Genomic DNA, 16,280 nt, shown 5'->3' on the forward strand with positions numbered 1-16,280 from the left:
GGTTGAGTGCTTGTTATTTTCTGAATTAAATAAGATATGCAGACAAATTAAATGAAAAATAATTCCAAAAACAACTGGGAAATTACCAGAACAAACACACTTTGCTATCTCCATGTTTGGGCATGTCTGACAAACAGCAAATGCTTCATCTCTCCCTGATACAGCTCCACTGCAGACTACCTGCATGGAAATGGGCCAATTCAACAACTATTCACAGAGGTTCCAAAAAAGGAAACGATCAGGTTTCTCGTCTAATAAAGACTTTACATCAGAGTCACTGAAAAACATCTGCTTAACCATATGAAGTACAATTGGCCATAAAGTACACAAAATCTAGACTTCATAAGGAAGTTAGGCTGTAACCACTGTGATTGTGGTTAAGCATTATTCTTTGGGTGACCTGTGTTTCTAAGTATCTGAACACGAAAATTAGAAAAAAAAAGAGTAATTTCCTCAGTCTAAGGATATCCAAATTGGCAAATTATAGTTGTAGAGAAAGCCCCAAATACATACACATTTCCCCACAAAGCAATTTTAAAAGACACACAAATAGGCACTAGAAGGATACAGATATATGAGAGATATGATGATCTCAAAACTGAATAACAAAGTTATCTCAAACTTCAGGGACCAAATTCAATTAGGTTCTATTCCACAAATCACTATTGAGTAAACATTAACGGATCTTTGAAATCACAAGAATCTGAATTCTTTAAGATGACACCTTAAAAACATTCAAAAGTGGGAAGGAGTTGCTGCAGGTAAAAATCAAGTCTACTGAAAGACAAATAAGAGATGTTTTCTTTTAATGTTGAGTCTCATGACAGCAGGAAGGAAGCTTCACAGATATATTCACAGGGCAGAAGAGCAAGGGATCCTCACTATTAGTACTGTATGGTCATGGTCAGAGCAGTTAGAAAACTTCAAGTTAGACCAAGAGTTAGGAGAATTAAACTGTACTAAAGGCAGGAGACTAATTAATATTAGATGTGTGACCTTAAGCAACTCCCTAAAAACATATTTCACTATTCTTTGTTTTGTCTGTAAATTCGGAATAATAATACCTATGCCAAATGGGGATGTTGTAGGAATTCAATGTTATGATGAAAGTGAAGAGACTCTAAAAAGTATAACAGTACTAGAAAAATATAAGGCTTTTTATCATTATAATATTCATTATTTCTTATATTTACCATCATGAACAGCCAACCAGGAGGCTGAAATGGAGTGGGACAGAAATTGGCATAGCAAATACAAGATCATCGACCACAAAATGTGACTGATATATGCTCTCTCCAAGCTTATCACTGTTCTCTTATTTACTAAATGAGTTGGCCCATTCTCAGTCCTTACCCTTCTCTGAAGATTTTTATACTGCTGATCATGCCCTCCTCCTGAATACTCTCTCCTTCATGAATTTTGGTGATAATGCTCCCTTTGCTCTCCTCTCTGTCTAGTTGACCATTTTTCATCTTCTTTGTTAGTTCATCATCTATATTCCGCCCCTTAACCATGAGTGCATCCTAAGACTCTGCCTTGGGCCCTCTTCACTCTTTCTACTCTCATCAATTCTCATTGATTCAGTTATCATCTGTATACAGATGACTCATAAACATACACATACACACACACACACACACACACACACACACACACACACACACACACACGCACTCTGTTCTCTATCCAGCCCTATTCCCTATACTGAGCTCTGGAACTATTACAACAATTAATAGATTATAATGCTAACAATAGCTAACATTTATTTAAGCATTTACTACGTATCAGGTACTATGCTAAGGGTTTCACAATTATCTTTGAGCCTCACAACAGGCACTATTATTACCACCATTTCACAGATAAGGAAACAGACAACAGAGGTTAAGTGACTTGCACAGGGTCACACAGTATGTCTGCGGCTGGATTTGAACTCAAGTTTTCCTGACTCCAGGCCTAGTGCTCTATGCACTGTGTCACTTAACTGCCAATTATCTAGTGAATATTTCCAATCCCTTATCTCACAGAGACTTCTTACGCTTAACATGTCCAAAACAGAAACTTACTATCTTTTCCTTCCAATATACCCTACCTTCTGATCTTCCTACTTCCTTCCAGTCAACCAGGTTTGCAACCTTAGAATCATCCTCAACTTTTCCCTCTACCTAAGTTCTCACTGAAAATCAGCTGCTGAGTCTTCTCAGTGTAAGCCTCCTACCATCTCTTGAGTGCCTCCTTCTCCCAGCCCAGCCCTGCATCCCTTTTCACCCGCACTCCTTCCACAGCCTCCTCACTGTTCTCTCTGTCTCTCTCATATCCATCCTTCACACAGCTGCCAAGCTGATGATCTTCAAGCATGAGTCTAGGTCCTTTCCCTGCCCAAGACGTTTCAGCTCCTTGCCATTGCCTCCAGAATAAAATAGAAACTCCTCCATTTGGAATTTAAAACCCTTCACAATCTTTCTCCAACTTTTCTTCCCAGGCTTAACAATTACTCTCTTTTACACAGTTTGGGCTGTGGCCAAACTATCCTACATATCATTTCCCTTAAAAGATATTTCATTTCCTGTCTCCGTAACTTTTCACAGATCATTCTCTACGCCTGTAATGTACATCCTCTGCACTTCAACCTCTTATAATCAATTCCTAGTTTCATTCAAGCTTTAGCTTACATGCTACCTCAAACAGATGGCATTTTCTGACCTCTTTCCCCATGCCCACCCTGACCCTCAATGGTTAGGATCCTTCCTCTAGGCCTAATATTACTTTGTATTAACTTATCTAGGTACATATTGTTTTCTTCCACTAGAATGTAAGTTCCTTGAGGGCAGGGGCTGTTTTTGGTTGTTTTTTTTTTCCCTTGAGTCCTCAGAACTTGACACAATACCCAGCACATAGTACCAACATAATAATAACTTTTTGAATTAATGACTATTAATCACAGTGTATAAGAAGACCAAGTGGTAAGAGTCCTCAAATCATCACACACTATTTTCTGGTTGGAGTTTAAATTTGTTTCTGAGAGAACAATCATAAGAACTGGAAGTGACAAAAAGGGGAGCTCTTTGACAATCTTGGTGACTCCCCACCTAGGGCATCTGTTCCAACTGACTTTAGAAAGGAAACCTTTGTGAAGAAGGGGGATTTCAAATGCAAGTACTGTACATGACTGAAAATTTTATAGAGAAAACCAGCTACATCAGCAGATCATTCACAAGAATAAAAAGAATGACACAATGTTTGAAAAAGCCATTTTCTCCCTAAACAAAATAATGGAAGGAAAAATCATCCTTACTTTTCTTCCTGATGGTGTTCTTCCTGGTCACTAAGATCATCTTCATCTACCAAATGACCAAAGGGCTCTGAGGAAATCGACACCATGTTTGAAAGAATGACTCTGCTGTCACTGCTTCCCGTGAGTATCAGCTGGTCATGAGAGTGGTTGTAGCGCACATTCCATACCCTATGGAAGGTGACAGAAATCATATAGGTGCAGGTTGGCAATTTAATGCAAATGACTAGAAAGGCACACTGTTTTGATTCTGAAGATCCTGTCTGAGAGTCAGAAGAAAGCATTCCCCAAAGTTCTCAACAGATTATGATCCAACTCCAAGTTGTTTGGGTTGAAGCTACTTTTGGAGGCTTTCCCCCCCTAAAGTATTATATTCAATCTGAGCAAAAAGATACAAGGAAGGAGACTAAATGATACAATGAACTCCAGGGGGGGAAAAGCTGTTTTATTGTTTAATGTTAGACAAGCATTCTAAAATTCTAAATAAAAAAGTTCCCCAAAAGCAATATATAGATTAGAAATAACCTGTTAAATTAAACAAAATCTCATGGCAATCTGACAGCAAATAGTTAATATGCATTCTATGACAAAATGAGAATTAAAGCTTACTTCAGTGCTTAAATCTTATGTATTGTTAATGCACAAAGTCTACGTGTATATCTTTAAATCTATAGTTGCTGTTATGACCATTATTATTATATAACATCACTGAGTTAGTGCTGGAAGGGATCTAAGAGATCATCTATTAAAAACCTCTTCATCTTACAAATGGGGAAACTGACTCAGTCAACTAGCATTTATTCAACTGAAGGCCACCGACATAAAATGACTTGTCCATAGGCACACAGGGAGTAAAACAAGAGAGTCAAATAAGATTTAAACTCAGGTCTTCTAGTTCCAAAATATAGCATTCTTTCTTTCTTCTTAAACGACCCAGATGGTTGATTAGTTCCTGTCTATTAGGTCAATGTCAAAGTATAACCCAGGAGTTATAAAAAAGCAAAGAAATGTGGGAAAGTGAAATCATTAAACCTGGGTTTGAACCTTAGCTCCACAGCTTTCTTGCTATGTAACCTTGAGGAGTTATGTTACCTCTCTGGGCCTCCTTTGTTTTCAACTACAAAAAAGGGATACTCAGATCTACCCCTACAGAGCTGTGAGCATCAAATGAAATAACATGTACAATGCTGTCATTCTAAACCATTATGTATTACAAGTTGCTGTTATTATCATCAGAGACACTATAACCAACAGCAATGAACTCCTCTACTTCCTCGAGCAGAACAAGTATATTTGTACAAACCTTCATGAATTACACATGTATTTTCTTCAGTGATTCATAAAAAGAACACACTATAAATTACCAAAGAACTGAAACTTCTTTTCCACACTGTTAACTTATAAATTGTTAAAAGAAAATTCAAATTTGAAATTAACGTTTTTATACAAAAGAAGGAAAAAAACTGAATAGTCCACATCAGCCCAAATCAAATTCTTTTGTACCTTTTTATATAGCAAAGTAATTATAAAAATAAACAATATATATTCTACCTACCCCTAAAACAGCATACAAAAAAATTCATATTACCAATGGGAATGCTCATCCAGTGTCTTCACAGGTTCACCAACGTTTCTAGTGTCCCAGAACTTCACCTTGCAGTCATCTCCACAACTAGCCAAGTAGTATTGTTTATTGGGATTAAAGTCAAGGTCCCGTACCAGCTGTCCATGGGCATTCTCTATGCAATATATCTGGCTGGAAAACAATAAACCATAACAGCATATAAAAATAAATTGATTAGGAAAAATAGTTGTGCTCTTTAAAAACGAACTGGTTTCCCAGTAATTTGTTTACTCCTGGGGCACTAAGTGTTCTGGTCATTTCAGTGCTGGGATGTCAAGGATAAGTTTGAGGAAATCCCAGTTGGCATCACAAGAGGCTTACGTGGATTTCCCAGCTCTTTCAGAACGTTTTTTTTTTTCCCTTTGAGGAGTTTGTTGCATGTAACACCAGATGAAATAGTGGATGCAACTTGAACCTGGCAACAACCTCCATCTAAGTGAAAATAAGAATGAGCAATATATTAATGACCTTCAGGGCTGCCTTTAGAGTTTTCATTGATTTTAAAATTTTGCTACGAGAACAGACTGAGTGCCCTAAAATTTCAAAGTGATCTGCTTGAAAAAGATTGGTGATGATGTGGAAGAGCAAGGTGGATACGAGATTTGAGAAAGATGCCCACAAGAAGAGGAAAAGGAAGGTTGGAGGTGGGAAAGGGGGTAGGAAAAGGGGAGAAAATAGGACAAGAGGTGAGAGTAGTAAAGGAAAAGAAAGTGTTTGTTAGTTGGCAGCTTCTTCCCTTTCTCAGTTCCTATTGTTATCCATTCGTCCATTCTGTACATTTTATCATAGGTAATCAAAAATATCCATCCTATAAACTGACTCTTCCCAATTCTAATAATTGACCACAGGGAGCAATGAGTTTAGTTTGGGGTTATCTAGTGAGGTGGGAGAGAACTACAAGAGAGATTGGGGTATCTCTGATTTGCTTCTTCTTTGACCCACTATCCAATAAACTGAAAGCCTTGCTTCGAAGCCTTGCTATTCACAACATTCTCTTATACATCACATTTTTATCCTTGTGTGTTAACTTAAATCTCTCTTCTGCAGTTTAATTTCTTCTTGTTGCAGCATCAGTACACATAGTGAACAGCTGGGCAACTTCACTCCTTGTAATTATCTTTCACATATTTGAAGACCATTATTAAGTCACCTTCTAGTCATCTATTCTCCAAGGTGGATAAACTCGATCCCTTTCAACTTCTCTCCCAGGTTGTCTTTTTAGCCTTAAATCAGTTTCACTGTTCTCCACCTGGACTGCTTCCAGTTTTCTAAATTCTTTCACAAAATAGGACATCTTAAACTTGAAAACCTTTCAATAGATCAACATGTAGAATTAAATACTGACAAAATATAGATTAGGCAAATGTTTCCAACATTTTTTCCTGCCAGTTGAATCAACTAATAAAGTATTAATTAGCCTACAACATGTCAACACTGTGCTAGGCACAAAGCAGTTCTTTGAATAAGAAATGTAAATTAAGTGCCAGAAAAATGAGGGAAGTTTTCTGCTTAGTAAATCTATGATTGTTCCTCTGCAAAAAAAGGTAAGTAATGTCCAATTAGAAATAACTGCCACTCCCATCTTCTGCTCTCTTCCCACTAATAACTCAACAAAGAGAAAACATAATGAAAAATGGATTAAAAACTTAGGATTCTAAAATTCAAAGATTTATTCATATATTTTGGTTTTTTAAATGTTATTTTTAAGGGCTCCCAGTCTTTAGATACTAAAATGCTGGCTATCCTTTCATAGAACAATGGAATTAGAAAGGACAGAAAAAGAACACTGAGGAATGGTTTTCAATCAGTGTATTTATCATCTTTGAACTCTATGGCTTTCAGCTTCTGTTTATGGAACTAAATAAGCCCCTTTTATAGATATGCACATGCTTGGAAAACAGCGATTGATTGCTATACCCCGAGCTTGCAGAGGGAGCCATAGAACTAAATTTAAAGTTGTCCCCCCCTTAAAGGCAACAAAAGTTATTACAAGACATCCGTCTTCTTGGTTTAGTGATAAATTACGGTGTGCTGAGGGGATAAACTGTATCTTAAAAAAGCTTGCACAGGCTTCTGTTACCATGACAACAGATATGCACAACATCACTCCTTTGCTTATCAAAATCACAACCAGAGCAGAAAAAATGCCTCTTATTTGTTCCAGTGGAACTATTGGTTGTTGGGTACAATTACCCAAATGACAAAATTTGATTAACCAGTAGGTGTGTATCTTAAAAGGTACAGCGATTATATATTAAAAAAAAAACAAATAATTAAACATTTCCTGAGGGATTATAATTATATTAAGTTGTAATAGTTTATCATATATCAATCACTCTATAGTCACTACTTCTACATAAATTTTAAATCATTATATGAGCACTGATTTTTATTATAAATAACTGCTAATAAGGGGATATCAATATATAGCACTAAACAATTAGCTTAGGTAAAAGAATTCAGCTGAACTCAAAATGAAAAAAAAATTTATACTACAAACATCATACAAAGACAGACACACCATGTTAGCCACCCTCCAACCCCCAAAATCCATTTAGCTCTTAATCATTTTCCTCCTCTGCTGCCTATGGGATAAAATATGAACTCCTTAGCTTGACATTTAAGGCCCTTCAGAATTTGGCTCCAACTTACCTTTGCAGCCTTATTTCATATTACTTTCCTTCACTCATTATATGTTTCAGCCTAACTGGATTGATTAATAGTTAGCTATTATTCCCTTATCTTCTCCTGCTGTTTCCTGCCTCCCTGCATCTGTGTGAGTTGTTCCCTGTGCCTGAAATGTCCTCCTTCCTCATAGCCACATGTTAAAATCCTTTTCAAGGCTTAGCTCAGGTGCCACTTCCTCCATAAAGGCTTTCCTGACCAATTCAGCTGAAATCAATCTTTCCCCAACTTTCTCAGAGGGCTTGGTTCAGACCTCTACCTTGACTTCATCACATTCAACTTCCCATCAGACTTATTTGTGTAGGCACTGTAATTCTCACTCTCCCCTGATAGAATGCAAGTTTCTTGAGACCACATAGTAGTGCTTAATGAATGTTTACTGAATTGTTTAAGAGAGAGAGGGAAAAAAGGAAGGCCTTTGATGCCTGTCAGCCCAAGCTCCATGTTAAATAGGGTATTACTGCTTCACTTACCTCATATTTCTAGTATCCCAACCCCGGATGGTAGTATCATTGGCTGTTGCAACTTGGGTGCAGTTGTGATGTGGGCTCCATCTACCAGAAGTAAACTTCAACTGACCTTTCCCTTCTAATGCTGTGGAACTGGACAGCTTGGCATTTGGACAATATTTCAAAAAGAATAAGAATAGAAAACCAAATTCAACTCATTGAACATTCTAGGTATAAAAATACAAAAAAAATCAGAAGCATTTTTGTCTTCTTCCCTTAAAAGGCCCACATGTTTAAACCTTCTTTGGAAAACTATAAAATTGAGGACATAAGAAAAATAAAACAAAAAGCCTATTAATAGATCTCTATTAAACAGGAATCATGTGCAAGTATATGAATAGAGATGATTTGCTAAAACTTGAAAGACAAATAATTCAAACATCTGGCCTCACATAAAGACAAGGACAGAGCCATTAAAGTATACACTAACATCTTGAGAATAAAATGAATAATAGAATTTAGTCAATAAAACATCATTTTAAATTCTGTCTTCCTCTCCCTTTATTCTGAAGATCTCAAAGTACTTTATATGGAAGTTGATTAAAACTCATAGAATAGCGACTATGTAGTTAATGTTTGTTTAAATACGATAAAAACTCTCCTAGAAACCATCATCTACATCAGTGAAAGCACAGGAGGGCAGAGCTTGAACGAGTGAGAAAAGAAAGTGACTCCTCTCTTGTATGATGGAGAATTGGATGCCATGTTGAATCCCGGCTCCATGTGACCTCAGCCAAATCACCTCATCCCTCTGGGTCTTAGTTTCGTTATCTGTAAAATGAAGAGTTTGATGACCCTTAAGGCCCACGCCTTGATTTAAATCCTATGAATTTATAATCAAGCTGATCTTTTTACCCTATTCTTTGTTCAACTACCCTCAGCAGTCTATTCACATGAATAATTTTTCTTCCAGAATATATGAAACTGGCTTACATGTCCTTCTCACTCTAAGTTGTGGAGAAAATTTTAGTCGCATTGTGCCACTTAAAAGAATCCACACTCTTCCCCTCCCGTGAAGTAAATACTCCCCACCTTTCATTGCACAAGTTACTCCCACCCACTTATCCCAACTAAATAGTTTCCTTCAGCCACTGTGCATCCAATTATCTGACAGTGTCCTCAAAATTCCCCCCAAATAATCTCAAATCAATATTCATTTTAATTTACTTCAACTGAAAAAATTAATATCCCTACATAGTACTTTTATGAGAAGGGAGTGAGACTGATTAAACTAATAATGGTAGAATATTATAATTTCAAAAACATTGGGAATCACCACTGTCTCTGAAAGAGTCAACTATATAATTTAGAAACCATTAGTATGGCAGAAAGGGCTCTGGACCTAGGTAGGAGAACTACATTCCATTTATAAACACGTGGAAGATACGTTTCTGGAAAGAATCAAGAGAAGTAGGTTCAAATTCTTGCTTTGACATTTACTACACATGTAAACAGACAAGTCACTTAGCCATTCTAATCCTCAGTTTCCTTTATTTGTAAAATTATTTCATAGGACTATTATGAAAAAAAACTCTTTGTAAATCTTTAAATGCTATAGAAATGTAAGTTATTATACTCTCCTCATTTGTTGAACAGACATGGCCAAGTGACCCATCTACAATCTGAGTATGTTTCTACATATCACCAATAAACAAAGTTACAGGGGGTATTTAAATAGGGAGACTGCAGAAAATCAGAGAAAATAGACCTGGAAAGAACCTAAAGTTTTAAAAAAGATCACCACAAAGTGCTAAAGAAGAATGGGAGACTAATGAATTCTGCAGGGGCCACTACCAAGAAAAAAAGAATACAACACACTACTCTTGATGGAGGTCCTGCTTTTTCCTCCTCAGAAAGGGCTCCACAAAATCTTCTGAGCTGCAAACCTTTTAAGGAAAAAAAATACACAACTTATCTCTTCATCAAATTTGTGAAACTAATAAAGAAGCAGAAATTTAGAATCACACACATGAAAAGCCACGTGGATTTGAAATAGATAGAAAGACATTTACTGAAAGAATCTGCCCTAAAACCACTGAACTGGGAGCCCTGGAGAACTGGTCTTTAGCTATGACTATGTCATAACTGGTCATGGCCAGTGTCATAGTGGGAACAAAGACAGGACAATTCATTGTGTTACTTTGGGCAAATCATGTAACTTCTTTATGTTTCAGTTTCATCATGTTCATAAATAAGCAGTCTGGACTAGAAGACCTCAAAGGTCCTTTCTGTTTTTGAATTACATGTGATCTTGGGCAACTGCCTTCACCTCTCTAGGTACTTCACTTTCCTCATTTGTAAAATGAAGGAGTTGGCTTAGATTATTCTAACGTTCCTTCTAGTTCCAAGGTTCTATGATACTAATGACATATTCAACATCAGAAAAAGCCTAAAAAACCTTTATTTTGGTATATGCTAAGACATATCTACTATTACACATTCTCTACCCCAACCCGGTCCTCAGGAGATAAAGGGTACACTGAATAAAGTTCAAAAGGGACCATCTTTCTGCAATTAGAGTCCTGTGGTTTCTAAAATCTGACTGAATAGTAATTTTGGAAACCCTATTTAGGAATCAGAATTAGGCAAGTCCCATTAGCTAGGAATGTTTAGTACCAGGATATCTAGAGACAGCAAAGATGTTTATAAGAGTGAGATGGTAGCAGAGGATGTTGTTGATTGTACCATCAGAATTATGCTGAGGTGAAAGACATACATAAATCACTGGGACAGACCATAATGTTGTAGGATGGGCAGACGGGTTCTACAGGAATTTGGTCTACATTTGGACAAAACACAGCTATTAATAAACTCTACAAATAGCTCTTTTGGTGTGAGTAAAATAATAATGTTTCATAAACTGTCAGCCATTTCTTCTACTTGACTATCTTAGGTCAAACTCAATTTAGTTAAATAAGCATTTATTAACCACCTACCTTATGCAGGGTGCTGCGGACACATGGAAATATATTTCAGATGCAATAGATAATAGGTTAACAACACACTCTAAATACTGAAGGAAAAAAAAATTTTTTTAAGCTTTTACCTGGAAGGTCATTCAGATTTCTTTACTATTAGTTTATATTCTAGTGATATCTTTAGTACTGTTTTAAAATACTCTAAAAGCATTCCCTTTCTTCTCATTTATTCGACAAATATTTATTAAGCACTTATCATATGCAAGATTATAGGAAATGAGCTCTAGAGAGATGATCCCAGTCTAAGATATCTGGCACTGGAAAAAATTTTTGTGACTCTTAAGAGCCTTACTTTCCATGTATTCCTAATTATCACTTAGTTTGTTGCTCATTCATGAGTAAACTCAAGCCCAGAGGCCACCTCCGTCCCAACACAAGCACAATGCTTTCACACGGTCATAGATAAATCTGCAATGGACCTAAGACATCATCTAATCCCATCTTCTCATTTTATGTATGAATAAATGGAGGCCCAGAGAAATTAAATGACTTGAGATATACAGGTAGAAAGTGGCACAGCAGGGACTTGAAGAACAGTCCTCTAATTCCAAATCCAACACTCATTCCATTGTGCCAATCAGAGGGCTTTGTGTCTCTAACTAGTAAAATATATTTTTGTGAAATGACTTTCTATAACTCCTTTTAAAAACTTTCCTCTCAAAATTTTCAAGACTATAGAAATTCAATGTTAGTGTAATATGGTTCTTCGTTAACTCTATCCAAACCCTTCCTTACATATTGCACACATACATATAGAGATTGGTATGGTTAAAAGCATCACCATGTTGGTCCAAATACAGTCTACTTTCCCTTCAAATCAAGTTTATATAAAATTTGAGTGTGGTCAAAAACCAGTGTTATTTTTTAGCACCTATATACACATACCATTTTCAATGAGATATTTCAAGAGCATGGCCTATGTTTTAATCAAGATGGTATACAAAAGTTAATTATGAGTGAGGGCTGGGGGATATAAACATCTAAGATGCAGCTCCTCATAGGGACAAGAAGAGGGACTGGACCTGTCATTTCATTAGGACACAAAGCTCCATGATGAAGAAACTCCCTCTACCAATGTTGGAGAACACTTTCCCTGCAATACAGTTAAGTGACTTGCCCAGGATCATACAGGCAGTATGTGTCAGAGGCAGAACTTGAACCGAGGTGTTCCTGGTTCTCAGGCTGACTCTTAATTGCCTTTTTATGCTGCTTTACATGTCATATCATGCATTATTGAAACAGTGTTATGAGAAAACCAATACTTTGAGATGGTGGGCCTAATAAGCTATTATTTTTCTTTTTCTTATGTCAGGGCTCCCCAACAGGCTGATTATGGGCAACCAATAGATTTTAATCTTTACCTAAATGTTCTAGACCTCAATTTCATCAACTGTAAAATGAGGGGACTGGATTAGGTGACCTTCAAAGTACCTTCCTGATCTAACCCCCTAGGATCACATATCTATGATCTGTCAAGCAGGCAGTTGACACCAAGCCCCACCTTCTCCATGGCTTGAGAATAATCCCATAGGGCTAGAAAGAATTGCTGATAGGCACTAGCCTCTCCCTCCCCCTCCACTAACTCAGGCAAGTATATTTTCTATTGCCATATGGAAATTAGAAAGATAGAAATAAAGAAAAGAAACTCTGAATACTGCCTATTTCCCAAACTCATAATTATGCAAAAGGTAGTGAAAACCCTAAGCTTATAGCCTGTTCTGAGAAAACTGCTTAGGAGATCTTAAATCAACAGATTTTAAAGCATCTAGTACTGTTCTAAGGGACCTAGGGGATCCAAAAGAAGTAAAAGAAATTATTCCTGCCCTTGGCTGGAGGAGCTTTAGTCTACTTGATGGAACTTTAATCTAGCTTAACTACTAACTGTAACTATATTTTTAAACTCTAACTGGAGGACCATTGACCTATCTTAACTACTTACTAGTAAAACCATACAAAATAAGAAGAAAACAATTACATGTTAACTGTGTAGGGCTGATCCTGGGTGCCACAGGAGTTCAGAAAAAAAGACACATACGCTGGCATAGTCAAGAGGAAGTCTTTGTGGAAGAAGAGTACAAGAAGCATCTAACTAGGAACATAGGAGAAAAGATATTCCAGGCACAAGAAATTACATGAGCAAGAATATGGAAGTTCTAAGTCATGTTGGGTTAAATGGACCTAATTAACTAGAGTGGAGAGATTTTATGTTGGGGAATAGTGATTGGATAGATAGGATGGGGCCACTTTACAGAGAACCTTGAAAGCCAGGAAGAAAAGCTTGGACTTGATACAGTTGGCACCTTCATAAGTTTGTGAGCTAAGAAGTGTCATGATGAAGGGGATATTTTAGGAAGATGAATCTGGCAGCGGTGGGCGGGATGGTTTGGAGGGCAGAAAGACTGCAGGCAAGCAGAAGGCTGCTGCCAGGTGTGAGGTGAAAAGGAAGCACAGGAAAAGACAAGTGCTTCCACTAAAACTTAGTCCCCAAAGGTGCAAAAAAAAATTCTGTAAGGTAAATTTTAATAAAAGTGGGGCAAATTTATTATCAGTTTTTACCAAGTGCCCACACAAGGTGAACAGTCTAGCATAGGATAGAAAGCCAATCAATCACATTTTTTTTTGTTTCCTGGTGTAATGCAAAGAAAATTCTGTAAGAGATCCACAGCATGGAATGTACATGGCTATGTTTTTTAGCATTAAAGAGAAATATTCAGTGATTCTGAGGTTTTGTTGTTGTTGTTTTTAAGATTAAAGGCATGCCACACAGTTGTTCACAGGAAATGCTGCTAATGCCATGACAGAAAAAAAGGATATGTCTTCTAATGAACAAAATTATATGACTTACATCAATTTTAGCAGTATATAAAAGGCACATTTATGTGAAGGTCCTCAGATTTATAAGTGTCTTATAAGATTAAACTTCAAAACAGAAAAATCTATAAAGTCTCTGGCACTAAAAAACAATTACAATACAACAGAGAGCCTAAAATTAAAACTAAATTTAATAAGGGGAAAAAACCCACCTTTGACACAGTGCCTTATACACAGTAGCTCAATAATCTGATTATCAATGATATTGGAATACCAAATCATTCATTCATTCTTTTATGTTATAATGTGGAAAAAACACTGGGCTCAGAAGACCTGGGATCAACTCCTGGCTCTCTCACATACTAGTTCTGTGACTTTGGATAAGTAGTAACTCCTCTGAGCCCAAGTTTTATTATCTGTAAAAAGGGGAAAATAAATACTATTTACCCTACAGTCTATTGTGATACTCAGATGAGAATATATAAAACATTACATAAATTTGAGCCATTATCCATTCATTTATTTATTTAATAAACATTCAGAAAATGGAGATTTTCTTGAGATGGAGAATAACAAAAGCAAAGAGCTTCATTTTGAAAAAGTATATATTCAAATTCTACCTTGTATATAGTATTCAGAAAACAATTTTTTTCATGTTCAAAAATTTTTATTCTGGCATTTAAAGCCCTACACAATATGGTGCCCACCCAACTTTTAAATCATTTCCTATTATTTCCCTTCATGCACATGCCGTTTCATTTAAACTAGCCTGCTAACTGTTTCATGTATACAACATTCCATCTGTCCCGTCTGTGCCTTTGCATGGGAGGAGTCTCCTAGGGACGGAATAAAGTTGCTGCTCATCACTCCCCGACCTCCTTGGAATGCTTAGTTTGCTTCAAAGTACAATATTAATTAGATACCCATGATTTGTTAAAGATGGTTTTATTTACAATTCGTTTCCTTGAAGAAAATAAAATCTTAAAAAACACCTAGTTTAAAAAAACTATACCTCAGCAAAATTTGAAAGACTTCATAGATTTTATTTTGATATTTGATTAGGTTGTATTTACCTCCTTAAAAATAATTATCATGGGGCAGCTAGGTGGCGTAGTGCATAGAGCACCGGCCCTAGAGTCAGGAGGACCTGAGTTCAAATCTGACCTCAGACACATAACACTTACTAGCTGTGTGACCCTGGGCAAGTCACTTAACCCTACTGCCTAGTCAAAAATAATAATAATAATAATAATAATAATAATCAGGCAAGCATGAATGTCTCTTTGAGAGAGTAAATAAAGATACTATGCTTTTTTTTTAAATGAACCCCTCCCCCTCCCCAACCTATGGCTGGCTACAACCCATAAACCTCAACCTTGAACTGCTCTACACCATGCATACCCTCTTGCCAATGCAGATTCACAGTCCTCAATATACCTACCCATGTCACTGAAATTATCAGTCTTACTCTCACCTTTCTACCATCCATGTCAATATAGATATAAAATGGGCCCCATCTTTTTTTTCACAATTCAACAAAAAACCCTAAGCATATCTTCAAAATGATCTTGATTATGGAAGTTGATTGTAAACACCTAGGTGGTAGATTGCATCTCTGTAATAAAGTCTGAATTCCAATGCACCCATACAGCACCTTATATATAGAAAGAACTAAAAAAAAAGTTCTGAATTTATTTAGCCCCTACGCTTCAATAATTCCACATACACACAAACACCATTAAAAATGATTTTAGTGAATAATTTGTTATTTCTCAGAAAGGCTTGAGGAGTTTAGAAACAAAAATGTGGATGATATTAATAAGTTAAATATCAACATTTTTAGTGATAATTTTCCAGTGAGACACCATGAAGAAAAATGAAAAGTACTACTTGATTTTAATATTTGCAAAATATAAGAAGTACCTACAGTTTCTGTACTGCTGAAATTGGATGTGCAACTCAATTACTATAACTCATTTATGATTTCTGAGGCATGATTATAAAATAATGTGACTGATTTTTTTAAAAGATAAACATACCAGACTTTATACATTTAAATGAATGTAATCCTTCAAAGTCTTTGACTTGAGATGCTAAGCACCTCTCCCAATGATTCAAGTGAAAACAATTTACATTTACAAAGTATCTACTATGCACAAGGCGTTGCATTAGACACTAGGAACACAAAGATGGACTACTTCAGGATGCTGCTGCCACTAAAACACGAGGATGTGCAGGCAAGCGTAGGTTCACAAAGGCGACGTCAATGGAGTGCCAGCTCTGGCAGAGTCTATCAAGGCGGAAAGGCTCCAAGAATTGGGCAGTGGGTAGGGGGAAGAGGGAGAGACTGAATATCTGTTGCCCAAGGAAAAGTCTAGCTTTTC

The 16,280-nt window shown here is 36.6% G+C and overlaps 1 protein-coding gene across 3 annotated transcripts in view; it reads right to left on the reverse strand.

Moving 5' to 3' along the window:
• The window catches only part of EIPR1 (EARP complex and GARP complex interacting protein 1), a 217,278-nt gene that overhangs the window by 7,882 nt on the left and 193,116 nt on the right, over positions 1 to 16,280 (reverse strand). For all 3 annotated transcript variants that reach the window (XM_020965872.2, XM_078149746.1, XM_020965873.2), the window contains 3 exons: positions 8,072 to 8,208; positions 4,878 to 5,045; positions 3,293 to 3,460 (listed from right to left, as the gene is read on the reverse strand). In XM_020965872.2, coding sequence (XP_020821531.1) covers positions 3,293 to 3,460; positions 4,878 to 5,045; positions 8,072 to 8,208 — 473 coding nt within the window. The remainder of the gene's footprint in view (positions 1 to 3,292; positions 3,461 to 4,877; positions 5,046 to 8,071; positions 8,209 to 16,280) is intronic.

This window comes from Phascolarctos cinereus, unplaced genomic scaffold (genome assembly GCF_003287225.1).
Source record: "Phascolarctos cinereus isolate Bilbo 61053 unplaced genomic scaffold, phaCin_HiC Scaffold_2;HRSCAF=192, whole genome shotgun sequence".
In the NCBI taxonomy this organism is placed as follows: Eukaryota; Metazoa; Chordata; class Mammalia; order Diprotodontia; family Phascolarctidae; genus Phascolarctos; species Phascolarctos cinereus.